Source organism: Peromyscus maniculatus, chromosome 5 (assembly GCF_049852395.1).
Source record: "Peromyscus maniculatus bairdii isolate BWxNUB_F1_BW_parent chromosome 5, HU_Pman_BW_mat_3.1, whole genome shotgun sequence".
Lineage (NCBI taxonomy): Eukaryota > Metazoa > Chordata > Mammalia > Rodentia > Cricetidae > Peromyscus > Peromyscus maniculatus.
Window position 1 is genome coordinate 76,975,831 of NC_134856.1, and position 17,834 is coordinate 76,993,664.

General features: G+C 40.7%; 1 protein-coding gene across 3 annotated transcripts in view; it reads right to left on the minus strand.

Moving 5' to 3' along the window:
- Positions 1–17,834, minus strand: part of Slc39a12 (solute carrier family 39 member 12) — a 94,474-nt gene that overhangs the window by 18,257 nt on the left and 58,383 nt on the right. For 2 of the 3 annotated variants that reach the window (XM_076572695.1, XM_016008215.3), the window contains exons 11-12: positions 14,705–14,863; positions 12,490–12,677 (exon numbers count right to left, since the gene is read on the minus strand). In XM_076572695.1, coding sequence (XP_076428810.1) covers positions 12,490–12,677; positions 14,705–14,863 — 347 coding nt within the window. The remainder of the gene's footprint in view (positions 1–12,489; positions 12,678–14,704; positions 14,864–17,834) is intronic. The other variant, XM_042278079.2, reaches the window with a different exon arrangement.

Sequence of the window (17,834 nt, forward strand, 5' to 3'; positions counted from 1 at the left end):
TCACATAGCCTAGAGAGCACCCGCTTCACTCTCTTCTTATGAGACATTAAGCCTGTTGGGCAGGCTCCATTCACCTGACCCCATCAACCCTGGCTCCCATCAAAGCCATCCTTCCTAATATCATCATTCTAGGGATCAAAGTTAATGTGTGGATTAGCAAAGGTGCTAATATATAATCCATAGCAGCTAATCACTTTAAAAAAATAAATAGTATGTTTGTGAAAACAACACACATAGGTGAGCATATGGGGAAATTTAAGCTTTCCTCTGTTGATTATGATCATCTAAATTGGTGTGGCCACAGAGGAAAACAGTCTGGCAGTTTCTCAAAAAACTAACTGTCAAATTGCCGTACTTCCCAGCAATTCCACTCTTAGAAATTCGCCCAGTCTAAATGTAATGATTTAGGCCATCTGTTGCCATATAGTCACAGGTAGATTTAGCCAAAATGCTTTTATCTAATAATATTAAAAGAACTACCATTCTGGTCTCATCTCCGTTGCTGTGATAAAACATCCTTTCCAAAAGCACTTTAGGGGAAAGAAGGGTTTATGCAGCTAACACTTCCTGGTCACAGTCTATTCTGGAGGAAAGCCAGGGGTGGAGTTCAAGTGGGAACTGGAGGGAAAACCGTGGTTGAACATTTCATTGCTGTCTCACTTGCAGACCCACACTTAGCTAACTATCTTATACAGTCTAGACTGCCTACCAAAGGAATAGTGCCACCCACAGTGGCCTGGGCCAGCCTACATCAATTAGCAATCCTTCCCAGACATGCCCCTAGGGCAGCCTGATCTACATAATTCCTCAGTTGAGATTCTGCTGTCAGATGATTGTAGTCTGAGTCAAGTGGATAGCTAAAGATGACCAGGACCACTATTCATAGCAACATCAGTATCTATTGATTAAAATTATTTTTAAAAATGATACTCTGGAAAATGTGCACATGTAAGTGTGTTCAGGCATTCACAGAATGGTTTAAAGGAGCAGCTAAGACATGTGGTAAGGGAGAAAGTACCAACATCTCCAGGAGCTGGTTTCCTTGCCTTACAGACTGAGCTTGATATGTTAGTATCTTATTAGAAAGTGTCAAAAGTATATTTAACTGATTGTCATTGTTTTACAGAAAGATCAGACGTCTTTTGAAGTTGTTTGTAAAAAGGATTCATACTTCTTCTGTAAAGAACTAGCTATCAATATCAAATAATATTAATTTTGTTTCTGAAATGGGCTCTGAATGCTGGGTACACTTTCTCAGTGAGTATCCAATACAATGCCGTTGATATATACTGTCTAACATTCGTTGAAAACAAACGTGTACATAAAGGCTACCTTACATGCCTTTAAATTTTTCCTTTCTGTGAATGGACAACAGTCAATAGGATTTACTTATATATTGTCATACTTCTAGATAAAATAATTTACTAGGTTTTTTTTTTTTTTCGGATCAGAAAGGGCTTATTTGTTAGACAACCTGGTGGTGGTCGATATTGAATGAGTTTCATTGTGTTTCTCTTAAGTAGAAAAAGTTAATGAAATAAAAGGAAAGGAAGGGGTGGTAGGTTGGGAGATAGCTCAGCTGGTAAAGTACTTACCTCTCAAGCTTGAGGACCACAGTTCCATCCCTTGCACTCAGATAAAAAGCTTTATGTGCTGACATATGCTTATACTCCCAGCATTGTGGAATCAAAGGCAGGAGGATCCCTGGGGCTCCATAGCCAGCCAGCCTAGCCTATCAGAGACCCCCAGGCTCCAGTGTGAAATTCTGCCTCGAAAAGTAAAGTGGCAAAGAATGATAGAGAAAAGAAGTGCTTAGAGTAGCATAAAGTGTATTCCCAGGAAGAGGCCTCTAATTGGTCATCCAATACCACGCCATCAGCCCTGAAATCATAGATAGACATGTAATACTAAATGGACTGAGCAGGTTGTGTGTGTGTGTGTGTGTGTGTGTGTGTGTGTGTGTGTGTGTGTGTGCGCGCGCACGCACGCATGCATGTGTACATGCATAAGAATAACAGAAGAATCAAACTCAAATTTCATCTCTGGCCTCTATATGCCTATGCACACATATGTATACCTGTACAAATGAACACGCACACATATCCCCTAATACATACATACACACATGTACACACAAAAAAAATAAATAAAAATAAAGCAATGTTAAGGATACAATTAAATCAAAAGTCTAAAAATGGAGGATCCAGTTCAATTTTGTAGTCACATGATCAGAAGTGCAGCCTAGACATGTGTCTGCTTTGCATCCTTCTCATCCAATTTGCTGTCTTGAAATGATGGTAACAGTGACCGTAAGTATATAACATTTGCTTAACTGTAGTCATAGTGAAGCAGCCTAGAAGACTACCAACAGTTCATTTACTGGCTGAGTTTAATAATGAGGTCTTCCTTTTTCACATAGGTTTTAAAGGTTCAAATTAAAAATATTCTGCCCCTTCCTTTCACACAGAAAATATTCCTGGCAAGCTGGAAAATGCTGCAGGAAAATCTGGCTGTGATGTCCCTGCTGAGAGGCACATCCTTTCCCGAGGACAGTAGCAGTAAGGTAGTAAATTCCTCTAAACAATGCCCTTCACTGTGGCTTTTCTTCGTCCAATATTACACGAGGCATACATTCAATGGAAAATTATTGATAGTCTTGAAAAGGACAAGCTATTGAAAAGGAACATTTAAAAAAGTATGGGGCGAGGGCAGAGAAAATGATTCAGAAAACTGGTGGTAGATTGATTGGTGGGTGGTGTGTGTGTAGGGGGTTTGATAAGAAAGAACCTGGGTATATAGTCATTCCTCAGCCTCCAGGGGACACTTATTCCAGGAATTCCCTCCAATGCCAAAATTGGAAGATGCTCATGCCCCTTACATAAAGTAATTCAATGATTGCATATAACTGATACACATCGTCCCCTATACTATAAATCAACTGTATAGAGAGCAGGTAGACAGAGAACTGACACAGAGCAGATACCATATAAATAATTGTTATTCTGCACTGTTTGGAGAAGAATGACAAGAGAAATGTCTGTGTCCAGTGCAGATGGAATCCTCTCCTGGGATCTCTGGTCTGTGGTTAACTGATTCCTGAATACCGAAACTACAGCCGTGAAGAACTGCCTGCATTCTCGACTGCCATGCCTAGGATCTTCATGGAAATGGTACCTGAACTCTGCCCGGTTTTCCTTCTTTCTGCACTGCCACCTCAGTGAGTTTGAGCTCTCCCACATCCACTAGAGGTCTAGTAACAAAGTGGACCCTGGGCAGTTGTCCAGTTACCCCAATTTCAGGGACATCTCTAGTTACAGTGCAGTTGGAGTCCCTTGAGGTTTCTACTCACTTGTTGCTATAGAAACTGACTTGCAGGATCTAAAACCTTAGGAAAAATGCCTGAAGGTTTGAGACTTTGCCTCAGCTCCAAAAATAAACTTTCCCTGGCATAACCATGTATGTCTTTAAAAATTAACTAATTTATGCATTATAGAATACATGATATTCACTAAAAAAAATGAAGCCTCTCCATCCAAATTGCTGAAGAAGTTACTTTGAGGGTTCATTCCTGCTCACATCCAAGCTATTTATTAAATTGAGAGATGCTGAGTCTGAGAAATCAGTGCACTTTCAATTCTGAGAATTTTCTCAGAAGGGATTTTAGTTTTGCAGACAGAAAAAGATGCATTTACAAAGCTGTCTCCATTTCAAATTACATCTAAACAGAAGTTGATACCGAGGGATGGATTAGTTTTCAATGGCTGCTATTAACCAATGACCGCAAACTGGGTGCCTTGAAACAATAAAAGTGTACTATCTTAGAGGTCTGTAAGTCCCAATTTTAGCACAAGTCTTTTCAGGCTAAGACTCCTGTGCCATTAGGGCTGGACTCCTTTCTTAAGCTTTGGAGAAGAGTCAATTTCCTTGTCCTTTCCATCTTCTGGACTAGAGAGTGTCCATGTTCCCAGGCTTCTGGCCTCTTTCTCTGTTTTTAAAGCCAGCAATGTTACATGTCTATGACCTTCGTCTCATTGTTTTAGCTCTTTTCCCCCCTGATCATAGCCAGATCAAGGCTTCCTATTTTCAAGACTCATCTTGAAACGTTTAAACCTCAATGACATTTCCAAGTGCCTTTTGACATTAGTTAACATAGTCACAGGCTCCTACAGATTAAGAGGCATTATATGTATATAACTTTGATAGAATATTCTATGTATAAATATTATTTCTCATAAAATATTCGTGGCAAATGCAAGACTTTGAAAAAGTTATCAAACAAATAAATCTAGTTATAATTAAGATTTAGAGCACATGTACTATGAAAATAGAGGGAAGGAATACTGGGGATGGTAAGGTATAAAGAGAAATGGGAAGAATATGGAGTATAGGAAGGTATTTAAGAGAAACTAAGGATGTATAATGAAGCCATATGGAAACTCATCACTTTATAAGGTAATTTAAAAATATTGTCTTAAAAAAAACTTTGCATGACAGTACCAGGCATAGATTGATAGTGCTGATTCCAGAAGCCATGGTTTATTAAATGAAAATCCCAGTGCCAGATATGGGATACTTCCCTGGGAGTGGTTGGCTAGGAAGCCCCTGTCTACAAAAAATTTGTATGGTTTATGGTTATTGTCATTAGTTGTCCACCAGAACTGGATGGTAGTAGTCTATTTCTGAAGATAACACACATCATGGCTGCAGAATAAAAGAATCCAGGCTAGAACTGAACTGGAAGGTATTTCCCTGCTAGCTAGCCTCTACTAGTGATGAACATTGCTATGTGGGCACTTGGAAAGGAAGAGCTGGCAATGGTCTTCCCCAAGTTTAGCCCTTGCATGCTACAATATCAACTGCAAAGCAAGGCTGCTTACTGGTACAATAATGGCATGATGAGTATAGAGGAAACCAACTTATTTCTGAATAGATCTAAGGACTGCTCCATAGGAGTTCATGTCTAGTGCAGAAGACCTGGTCACAAAGGCTCATAGGTGGTGAGACTTATAAGCACTAGGAATGAACCTACTGCTGTAAGGGCATGTTGTCAAACTGCCTCTAAATATTTTGTCTCTACCAATAGACTAGTGCTATCCTAGGAATAAAAATCCCACTTCTCTTTGCAGCAAACAGGATCAAGGCTGGAGAGATGGCTCAATGGTTCAGAGCACTGGCTGCTCTTCCAGAGGACCTGGGTTCAACTCCTGGTACCCATGTGGCAGCTCACAATTGCCTGTAAGTCCAGTTCCAGGGGATCCAATGACCCTCACACAGACACATATGCAGGCAAAACATCAATGTACATAAAAAACAAAAATAAATCATTTTTAAAAGTTGTATTAAACAGGATCTATTGCAAAGATTCATGGCTGGTCAGGATACTGAGAACTGGTCACTGTTGAATACTCATGATTAAACAGGACACCCATATCCCCTCCCCAAGATTCAGGGAACATTATTAAGAAAGGGCAGAAAGAATAAAAGAGCTACATGATAGGGAGGGGCTATAAAATGCTGTCTTGTGGGCATGGTATGGCTGTGGCACTCACAAACTCAGAATAGCTGTGGCTGCCCACATAGGGCATGCATAAAACAAAACCAGTAATCATTCAGCCATAGACGGGGGAGGGGCTCATGGGGATCCCCATATCACCCAAGGGACCTAATGGCTATCCAGGGTTGTTGAGGAAGAGAAAGTCATTGTCTTCAGTGATACAGCCACTAATGAGTTACTCATCGTCCAGTGGACAACTTCATACATATGCCAAAAAAGCCAAAAAACATGAAAGTGGGATGGAGACTAGGTGGGAGGAAGGTAGTGGAGGTGGGAGAAAGATGAGAGGGTAGAAAAATGAGTGACTATAATAAAATACATACACAAATAAAGTCATATATTATAAACATCTATAAAAGTATCAAATATTATGTATGTATAAAATTGTCAAATATTTTGATGGCTACTCTCAGTTGTCAACTTGACTACATCTGGAATTATCTAAAACTCAAGTGGCTGAGTACATCTGTGAGGGATGCTGTTATTAATTAAATCATTTGAAGTGGGAAGATCTACTTCTATCTGGATCTTTTGAGGTGGTAAAATCCACCTCTAATCTAGGCCACACCTTTTTGTGGCAGCCTACATAAAGGACATGGAAGAAAGAAGCTTCCACTCTGCCTGCTTGCTCTCATGGGCAAGTCTTCACTGGCATTAGAGCCTGCTTCTTTGGGATTCCAGCATTTACTGAAGATCAGCTGAGACAACCAGCCTCATGGACTGAACAACTACTGGATTCTTGGAATTCCCATTGGTAGACAGCCATTATTGGACTAGCTTGACCACCCTTGAAAGCCATCCTAATAAATCTTATATCTAGGTAGATAGATGATAGATAGATAGATAGATAGATAGATAGATAGATAGATAGATAAATTCTGAATACATAGGATATAGTTTTATTCTGTAGGTTCTGTTCCTCTAGAGAACTTTGACTGATATAATTAAATATGTGTGAAATTGTCATATATTATATACTTGTATGAGACTATATATTATATATATTTGTTAACACTTCCATATATCATATGCAAAACTGTCATATTATATGCATGTATGAAATTGTCAAAGGACAACTGTTTTAATGATTTGGAGAACTTGAACAAGCAAGGTAAATCGATAATAATCAAAGATGATTGGTTATGTCAAACACTTCTGCTAGGTCCTCCTTTCAAACATTCTACCTGAACTGTACCACTTAATTCTCAAAAGACGTGTGAAAGGTATAAAGATAGAACACCTCAGCAGTAGTTAAGGAAAACAGGCATCAAGATGAGAATTTTTTCCTAGATAGTAGAGATGGTGGAAGTGTCAGTTCACCAGAGAAACACAGCAGCCATGAGAGGAGTGGATTAGGTGTGGTCTTCCCAGAACTTACAGGTTAAAACCCTAACCTATTTACCTATTATAAAAGTATTTGAAGATGGGGTCCTAGGATGCCTGTCATCTGCTTTTCTACAGCTAAAATATCCGACACTGACAACTTATAGAAAGATCTGTTCTAGCTCACAGTTTGAAAGGGTTGATCCCATGGATACCTGGTCCTGTGATTCTGGGCCCGTGTTGAGGCAGAATATCATGGAGTGGGCAATATATGGAGATTTTTCATTCATGGTGGACAGGACTATGAGATAGAGGGGGTGAGGGAGAGAAAGGAGATGAGGATAGAAAATATACCTTTGAAAGACACACCTCTAGTAACCTACTTCCTAGAGCCAAGCTTCACCTCTTCAAGGTACTGGTACCTCTCAAATCATCCAACCAGCTGTGAATCAAGCATTTAATATGTGAACCTGTGGCACACACATCATATTCAGACCACATCAGAAATTGATAGGTCACTCGTGTGAGGCCATTATGGTAGAATTAGCACCACTGCTAGAGATGAGAGATTGAAATTCTCAAATCTCCATTCATTGTCGCATCCCCACATGAGGACACAGCAAGAAGACATCTGTCGGAAAACCAAGAAGAATGTTTCAGTGGGGCCCGAACAGGCCAAAAACTTGATCTTAGGCTTTCCAGGCTGTACAGCTGTGATCGGTACATTTATGTTGCTCAGTCCACCAAGACTGTGGTGTTTGTCATAGGAGCCTAAAATGAGAAAGAAAATATCCAAATCTATGTGTAGCAAATGACAGAAACCCAGACACACTAAACAACATCAACAGAACCAAGAGAAGAAGTGGGCAAACCTACAAATAGAAACTGATAATTGAGCATTAAACCAGTGGGAGAAATCAGGAATTAATTTGAAAATAGAACCCAGACGCCTAATCAAGTCAACTTAACTGGTGCTTACAGGACTCCGTATCTCACAACTAAAATATCACTCACCAAAATGGACTGTGTGATATACAAGTCTCAAAACACACCTCTGCACTAATATAAGAAAAACATGCCTGCTCTAAAAATGCATTTAATTAAATTGGCAACTGAAAGGCATTTAGATTCCAAATATTGCTTAGACAATATACTTCCACATAGTCTATGCATCAAAAAGAAAACAAAATACATGGGAAATTTAAAAACAATTCAAAAGGAGCACCCTGAAAGTATAAAATATATGGGAGTCAGAAGAGATGCCTCATGGAGAAATGCATAGCTTTAAATGCTAATGCTAGAAAAGAGTTCAAACCCATGGTAGATACTACATTCTACCTCATAAACTAAGAAAATAAAGAAAAAAACTATAATTCAGAGCATAAAGGAGGAAACACTAGAAATTACAGCAGAAGCCACAGCAACAAATCACAGACTCTCAACTCCTCAACACTGTTGCTGTTAGTGTTTCCATTTGTCAGGGTTGTGCTTCCTGCTCCTATAAATGTAGTCAGTACCAGGCCAGAGACTGTGCCTGGAGACAGTGCAGCAGATCCCAATGAACTGGAAGCTATGACTACAATTTGAACATCTGGGGAATCCATAAAGAGCTCAACCAACAATGAAAGTTGCTATGGTGATGGGAGAACTCACCGCTGACTACTGTAAGGAGCCGGGGCTTCTGCTGTGAAAAATCTATCTAGGAACAGGAAGACTCCTTGGAGCACTGGCCATCTCTGTCTAGCAGGAGTGAGCAGGCCACTGGAGGAAACATGAAGGTAATGACCAAGGCTCAGACCACTCAGTGACACCTGGATTGTGCCTCCCAGGAAGGGACCCCCAGCTGGCCCCCATACTATCTGGAAGTAAGGAGAAATCAGAGTGTGTTCTGGAGGACTAGAAGACAAGCAGCAAACAGGACCTCAAGAGCAGCAAAGCCTTGGACATTTTCTGACAATTTTTGTGTTAAGTCTTTGTGGACTGTTTGGGTGGCTGGTACTGGCAGAAAGAAACCTCGGGATAGAGGGAGCTTGAAATTCCAATGAGGGCACGAGCAGTTCTGACGGGGAAATTGTTAGTGGCTTTTACTTGGGTCTCTTCATACTCTCAGCCCCATCTCCCTTCCCAGCACTGCAGCAAAGAGTCCAGAAGAGCATGATCAGTCTTGCACAGTTCCTTGCTCTATTCCTATGCTCATTCCTTCCTCTCTCTTGGGATTCTTGATGTCACGGCATTGGGGTTCCTGTAGAAACATCTTTGTCCATCAAGCACAGAAGTGTGGAGAGAGAAGGCCTATAGGAATATCTTTGGACAGTGGGAGAAAAGCCCATAAATAACAGCGTCTTTCAAAGCTGAGGGGATAGTACCATTGGTAAAGTGCTTGCCGCCCAAGCCTAGAAGTCTGAGTGTTGCCCCCAGCAACCACATAGAGGTCAGGTAGAGAGACATGCACTTACAATCCCAGAACGGGGAGGGAAAGACAGGTAGGTCCCTGGGGCTTGCTAGCCAGCCAGCTTAGCCTAATCATTGGGCCTCAGCTCCCAGTGAGTGACCCTGCCACAAAAACAAGATGGGCCCTTCCTGAGGAATAACATCTGAGGTTGACCTCTGACCCCTAACACACACATACATATGCACACACAGAGAGAGATGGAAGGGAGAGAGGAGAGAGAGAGAGAGAGAGAGAGAGAGAGAGAGAGAGAGAGAGAGAGAGAGAGAGAGAGAGAGAGAGAGAGAGAGAGAGAGATTCCTTCTTGTCTCAGGAAAGGCATATTTTAAGTCTCAGAAGGTCCTGAGTGATGGAACCTGTAGCCATCAACTGAATAGAAGCCCTGCTCTGCTGAACTGTCTCCTTCCCTGCTTCCCTCCTCCTGCCCTTTGCCCTGGGTCTCCTCCCAAAAGAATTGTTCTCATGTGTCTTTGTCCTCGCTTTGAGGAAAACCCAGTTGGGACACAGATTTTCATACTAGAATGTTGATTCCCCTGGCCGCACAGAGCTGTGGTAACTCTTCATGTCTTTTAGAAAGGGTTCAACACAACTTGGAGTCCATGTATTTGGATTAGGCCACCCCACTTGGGAGAATGAAGGCTGGCAGTTTTCCCTGGGGAAGATGTCCTTCCAACTTGACCCCATTGCTAATGGCCCCTTTTTGCCCACAGTTCCTTCTCTTTAGGAGTTCCATTTCTTTGAAACAAACAAACAAGCCAAACATGTAGCTTATCTTCTCACATTAACTCTCCTTGGAAGGTGCCTGGTGCACTAAAGGATTAGCAAACCTCATTTCCCTAAGACGATCCTTCAACCCTCTAGTTACATTTCATTTATTTTCTTTGCTATTTCACAGTCTCTGAACCATGTTTTCCTCTTTTTAAATGGACAGACTGTTTTCTTTGGCACAGCCCCAGAGTACAGCAACAGTTAAAGTCGCTGCTATGTGAAAGATCTGTATTTGTTTAGAATTTACTCTGAAGGCCGTGAGAGCAAGCGACCTGGATTTTAGAAGCAGCCCCAGGAAATTCACAGTATTTTCTTTCCTGTCTTCTTGCCAGGATGCTGGCTTTTCTTTGGCCAATGGCAAGTTGCAGTAAGGTCAAAATTTATGCTAGCTGGGCTCCCCTAAGCCATCGGCCACCTTGCTTTCTCCCTTACCCTTATGGTATACACAGCAAGAACAGCGAGAGGAAAATGACAGCATTGGCTTGGGCTTCCACATGACAGATGAGACAAACAATCTTCCGGATCTATTTTGGAAGTATATATAACCCAGCAAAGGAGAGGGATTGACTCTGCACATATACATCCATCATACCTTGAAGAGTGATCCAATCACAAAATGAACCTCAAGGGAACCCTGCAACCAACCCATAAAGGATGAAAGAGAATGCTGAAGCAGGAGACTCAGGATTGAACGTGAAGACTGACAGATGTTTGAACAATGGGTAGCTCACATCATTTGATGGGAAGTGGTGTGTGTTTTCCAACTTACAAAAGGTTAGAAATCCAGATTCCATATCTCAGGAGGAACACAGGAGTGATACTGGCCTTGGATTGGGAGACAGAGGTCAGCGGTAGAATTTGATCCACTTTTAGCTTCATTATCAAAATGAAAATGTTTTCTTAGCATGGCAAATAATGTTTAAAAAACATTTGTAAATATAGAGCATGCCTGGTATTGATTTTGTCCACTTGATTCTCAGTCATTAAGAAAAGGTACCAGGGTTCAGAAGCACAGGGTTCAAATGCTGGCACTTGTCATGGGAACCTCTCTGAAGTCTGCCTTCAGGATGCTCTGGTAATCTGGTTGTAGAAGTTCTGCTTCATGTTCCCTGATTTTTTTTCTTATGAAACAACTCTTTGTACTTACTTCCTGGACAGTAAATAACTGGATTCTGCAGCCTTCCTACTCAATCCCTAAGGATGTGCTCCACAAATTACCTTCAAGCCTGTTTATTTTGCTTTATCTTCTCCAGGATACAGGGAATAACAGAAGTTGCTTTTGTTCAGGATGACTTAGCCATTCTTTTCATTTTTCTTTGCTGCCTTCTAACTCATAAGAAGGGTTGATAATTAAGGTTTTACTCTAAAGACTTTTGTTTGAGTTTTGAGACAAGGCCTGTAGCTTAGGCTTATAGAGCCAAGGATGAATATTCACTTCACGTCATCTGCCTCTATCGCCTAAGTGCTGGGGTAACAGGTGTGCAGCTCCATAGTGCTTTGGTAGTGCTGGGGACTGAACTTGGGGCTCTGTGCGTGCTAGCCACGTACTCTACCAACTCAGCCACTTCACCAGCCCCACCCTAAAGATATTCAAAATGTGAACAAGTCCAACAGATGGTGACTTTAAGGAAAAATGGCCCATCTTATGGAGAGCAGAATTGTACAGCAAAGAAGGAAATAAGGAAAAGAGGACAGAAGGAAGGAAGGAAAGAAGGAGCCAAGAAGGAAGCAGGGAGGGAAGGAGTGGGCAAATTTTCCTAGGTTCCATTTTTAAAAACAAGATTATAGGGAATGAAAATTAGTGAGCAAAGTTTCATTATCATTAGCAAGGATGTCTTTAGGAAATATGTTGCAGTTACAGACAGCAAATGGCTATCATAATCTTCCTTATTTCATGAGAATAACAGTCCTTCCATATTCAAAAATGAAATCATATTTTTAGAACATATGGTTGGTTAACTAAGTCCAACAGTTAGTTATAAATCTGCTGACAAATTTTGGTTGAACTGCTGTGCATTATAGAGGCAGAACTGTTGTGCATTATAGAGGCAGAAGGGCTGTTTGAGAGAACTTTCCATTTTCAGCTGCAAGTCAAGGCATTTTGTACAGACACAAAGTCGGGTCACTGGTCTTTTGCCCAGTCAGGGACTATGATACAGGGTACTTTCCTCTCAGATCACTGTCAGAATGTCACCATTTTCTGCGTCTTGAGTGATGTGTCTTCTGCCTACAACCCACCTTCTTGGCTTCCACAGAGTATTTATCTCTATTCTATCTATCTACATTCCTCAACTCCTACCACTCTCCCCTTTAATTGATTTTCCCTCCTTTCTTTCAGTTGGTTTTTACGTTTTTGGGTGTTAGCAAAACAAAAGAGAAAACTCATAAATCTTACCATCTCCACCAAGGATAAATATAAGAACATTCCAGCAGTCACTGTTAAGATCCAGTCTTGGACATGTGGATCAGCGGACACTGAGAGACCAATGTAGAGTCCTATGTAGGCAGTCAGGGCACTTATAAAATTCATCAGGATGGCAGTCCTGATGGAGAGTCCCGAACTTAAGAGCACAGCGAAGTCTCCTGGAGTTTGGGCGGGAGTGGGGGGGGGGGGCAGGAATGACCATCATTTATTTAAAGATGCTTTTGACAAATTCACGTCCTGCTAGTTTATGTTTTGAATTGAGCAAATGGAACTGATTAGGAGAGCAAAGATGAATGATCAGTTAGTGAGGCACAGCCACCCACATCTCTGGGGCTCACTGCCCAGTTGAGTTGAGGCTGGAAATGGATCTATCCTTTTCCTCAATACAGCCCATCCAGAGAGGTCTGTGGTCCGTTCTCCAATCTCTGATACCCTGCAGCATTTTCAACTCAGAAAAATGGAACCTAAAGACACTCTCTGGGCTGATGTTCCTCAGTTCATTTCTGTTGTTGCTTTGGCCTAGACCCTTGCCAGGAGAATTGTGATGCAATACAGGCTTTTATGACTTATTTATTTGGGGTCTGTTGTAGGGAAAGAGGAAAACTGCTTAATCAGAGATTTTTAAATCCTTTAAAAGTTGATTTGAGAAACAAAACCTTTCTTTAGAAAACTGTTTTCTACAATGACCAGAGAATATCATCCCTTCTTGTCTTTCCATATCTTTGTGCCAAATGATGAACATTCTACCTGCAAATCTAGAGTGTCTATTTCTCAGTCTCCATCACCAAACAGAGGCTGAAATTAAAGAGATAACACATGGGACTCCATTCCCTAATTCCATTGCATAACTCATCCCAGAATAGCTTGTGATACCACCATACTGGCCTTCTACACACTGCTACACTGCCCCATGATTTGAGGTTGAGGGTCAAGTACCACACCACTAGCCACTAGTGTAGTAGCTTAACACATGGCCATAGGGTTTGATTCCAAGAACAGTTAAATTTTAATGGGCTCAGAAAGGACCTTGGCTAACATGGGTCAATAATAACTTGGTAATGAGACTTTGGGGAATGGAGATTGAACACAAGAGGGCAAGGGTGGCCCATGGGACAACATGAACTTGAAATTGAAAGCATAAGCATGAGCATGTCCTCTTTCTTGCTCTGATTAAACACTCTAAAAACTTAGGGGAAGAAAGGCTTTGTCTTGTGTTATACTTCCATGTCACAGTCCATCATTGAGGGAAGTCAGGGCAGCAACTCAAGCAAGACCTTGAAGCAGAAACCTTGGAGGGATGCTGCTTGCTGGCTCACTCCAGTTCATGCTTATCTGGCTTTCTTATACAGCTTAAAACCACCTGCTCAGGGAATGGTGTTGCCCACCATGGGCTAGGTTCTCCTAGCCCATCAATGAACAATGAAGACAATCCCTCACAGACTTGTTCACAGGATACCAATCTCATCTAGGAAATCCCTCAATGTACAGACCCTTCTAAGGTGACTCTAGGCTGTGTCAAATTGACAATAAAGCTAATTGGCTGGAGGCCTCTCTCTAGGACACCTGTGTAGGCAGCAACCCCTTCACTAATTCTAGGCCTGCTTCAGCAATCCTTATTTTAGTCAGTCTTGGTTCCTAGGAAGCAGATTTGGTATACAAGGTTACAAAGTTTATACAGTAAAAGTGTCTCCTAGATATCTGGTACCTTATACATGTTGCTTCAGTTTTATGCTTAGCCTTAATTATTCTGTATTAATCAGGTTGATTCATGCTTCTATTTTAACTTAAATGTTGTTTTATCTCACAGGCCCATTTTCTGGCACAATGGTTTCTCTCTTAACTTGTTTACTATATTTAACATGCAGACTTTATCATTTATGCCAAAGTTCTTTAGAGTAAGACTTCTCTGAATGACTCTCTTCTGTACCGAATTAGCTGGAATTCCTGGGGCATGATTCCTGACCCTTGGAAAGAAGAAAAGGAGCCCCCTTGAGCTTTATCTTGAGGTACAATGTCTTTGTTTGTTTAGTTGGTTGGTTTTTATTTTGTTTTGCTTTGCTCTGCTATGGTTTAAATAAATTAAAAATTGAAAAACAATGTAACCATGTTTTAAAGTCTAGAGAAGAATCCAAGCAAACTATTGCTGGGGATGTATAGGACACCCTCAAGAGGCAGGAACACTTACCCATTTCATGTGGAATTTCATGACACAAAATAGCAATCGTTGTGGTCACTCCTGACTCCAGTGAAGATGAGAAGGCTGTCCCTATTACTAGGCCATCTGCAAAATTGTGCAGGCTATCCCCAACCAGTATCATGATTGCCAATAAGCTGATAGTTTTGCCTAAAGAACCAAATGAAGGAGTGAGAAGTATTAACAAAGCTCTACAGATTCGAGTTCCTTCCCATCCAAGCACCTTTCCCATGCATTCTGACATTCTTACATTGCACTTCATTAATCAGCTCTACTATACTCTGCTTTAAAAAAAAAAGCCAGAACTGGAAATGAAATGTGGTACTCAGTAAACTTGAAATGGCCATGGTGTTTTAACTGCTTTGACCAATTATAAAATAAATGATGTGCTGACATTTGGCCTTTTCATTTTATTAAGCTAAGTGATTTGAATGAGAATGGGCACTGTACATCATATGTTTGATGTTTGGTCCCACATTGGTGCAGCTGCTTGGTAAGGGTTGGAAGATGCTACCCAACTGAAGGAGGCATCTCCAGGGACAGGTTCCGTTTCATTCTGGGTGCCCTCTCTACCTTCTACTTGTTGTGTGAGATATGAGCTCTCTGCTATTCCTGCCATCATGGTTTTCTTCCACCATCATGGACTCTAACCCTCTGAAGCCATAAGTACAACTAAACGCCTTCTTTTAGAAGTTGCCTCAGTCACGGTGTTTTGTCACATCAATAGAAAAGTAACTAATACATATGCCAAAGATAAAATCCAAAGCAGTGGTACAAACCCTAAAACATTATCAATACCTTTTCTTCCATGCTCTTTGCAAGGCAGTCTAAGATAACTTAAGAACCCTGATGTGTGCAGGATGCTGATGACTCTCACATTATTCATATGTTGAAACTTGACTTTCTGATGTGATGCTATGAGGAAGTAGAGCCTTAGGGAAGTTGCTAGGTGATAAGATGGGGCTACTGCCTTACCCAGCTTGCCATGTGAGGGCACAGTGAGAAGACACCATCCCTGAACCATAAAGGGGGCCCTTACTTCACCTTGACTTTGGCCATTCAGGTTCCAGACACTGGAAAAGAAATTTCTATCATCTATAAATCATCTATGTATAGAAATTTGCAATGAAATTGGCTCACAGCAATGGTAGTAGATTGAGTCAACTCTCCCACTGGGGTACCACTGGCGTGATGCTGACCATCCAGAGCTCTTGCTCTGATCCTGATGCTCCTGTACCAGTCTGCTCGGTATACTTTCTGTCATCATGAGATCATTGTGTTGCCTGATCTGACTGGGGTAAATGACTCTCCTAAACTGCCTTCTTTGCTCCCCAACTGTGTCCACAACAGAATCACAATCAACTCATCCAGCTCCCAAATTATCTTTGTAACAATTACTCTCTGTACTTGTCTATCTGCAAAATAGCTTTCAGTACCAGACCAGTTAGATACTGAACAAAATAAAGAGATGTTTTCATTTACATAGAATTACATTATATTGTGCTTGCTATCTGCTTAGTAGTTGATGAAAAGATGATCAAAATGGGTTTTAATAATGCATTTTAATAAAAATAATTTCTATTTTAAAAAAACAATTGCATAATGCAAACCAATTACGAACTTGAGCAACTAACAAAAAGTTCTTTGAGAATAACACTTGTTCTGACAGTAAGCTACCTGGGTTATTTCAGTTAATAAGAATAGACATTTAAAACTTCATTATTCAGCTTCAAATATGCTGTGAAAGAGGTGTATGTAGCAGCTGTTGCCACTACTAGAACTGAATATATTTTCTGGATAATTGTACTTAGCAGAAATAGGAAGAGGGCAGTTTCTCAGTCATTGGCATTCATGGATTAAGAATGAGAGGTACTGTTTGTTGTATTTTGTAGTAAGACTGTGATTTGACACACTGTATACTGAATTAAGTGATGGACATAGTTTATATTTTCAAGCAAGAGATAGCTGCATTGACTATCTTACAAAGATGGTCTGTGAAATTGACTTCTAAAGCTCATACTTGTTTGTAAATACTAAGAATTGAATTAATGTGTTAGGGTCTATAGTTCAGTGGTAGAGCTCTTGTCTGGCCTGTGTGAGGGGTTAGATTTAATCTCCAGTTTGGAAAACAAAAGTATAGAACAAACCTATACCTTTTTCAGGGCTTACTAACTTATTTAATCCTTTGTTTAAACTGGAGAAAGTTCAGGAAGTCATCATAAATACACAGGACAAATACCAAATTTTTGAATTCAGGAGGTTCACTCCAACATTGCCTGAAAGTTCTCAGCCTCTAATGACACTATCATATCACTTAGCTGTTCCTGCCAGTTTTCAAGAACAAAGTTTCTTTTTACAAAATAATTTAATTTAAAGTGATATATTATAGCAGAGCTGCCTGCAAATAAAACTGTGTTTTCCTTATGCCTACATGTAGTTTTGATACTGATAGAACACATTCAACTGCAAGATTTTCAGCAATCTAGCCCTTTCTAGGAAACTAGATAGCCTATTTTCATTGTCTATTACTTTATCTCTAGTTACAGGCTTCTAAATGTCACAATATGGAAATGTAAGAAGACACAAGTCAAATGCACACAATTGCATGTAAACCACAAACAACACACCACACATCTATGCATATTCAGCATGATCTTTTATGCATTTAATGAGAGATAAGCATTTGCTGACAATTTAATATACTTGACACCAAAATATAATATTTCACGTTTGTTCATGCACCTGGCAGTCTTCAGAGTCACGCATGTCTAAACTATCTGAGATCCTCTGCCATGAAGCATGGGCTAGAACTAATCCGATTTAGGGTTTTGCTTATTTAAATCAGACCGTGGAGAGGATTTTCACATCCTTTCTTCTGAAATACAAGTTGAGTCCTACCAACGAGGCAACACAAAAGAAGTGACCACATAGTCAAAGCTAACTTGGTGTTTTCCTGGCAAACGGCAGCTGAGTGTTCTAATTTGGATTTACTCACTGTCCATTCTGTATGCCAAGCATGATCCCAGCAGTGGGAAGATGATTGCCATGAAATGGCTGCTGCTCCTTGGTGTGGTTTCCACACTCTGCTCCTAATTTGACTTGACATATCCCCACCCCCTTT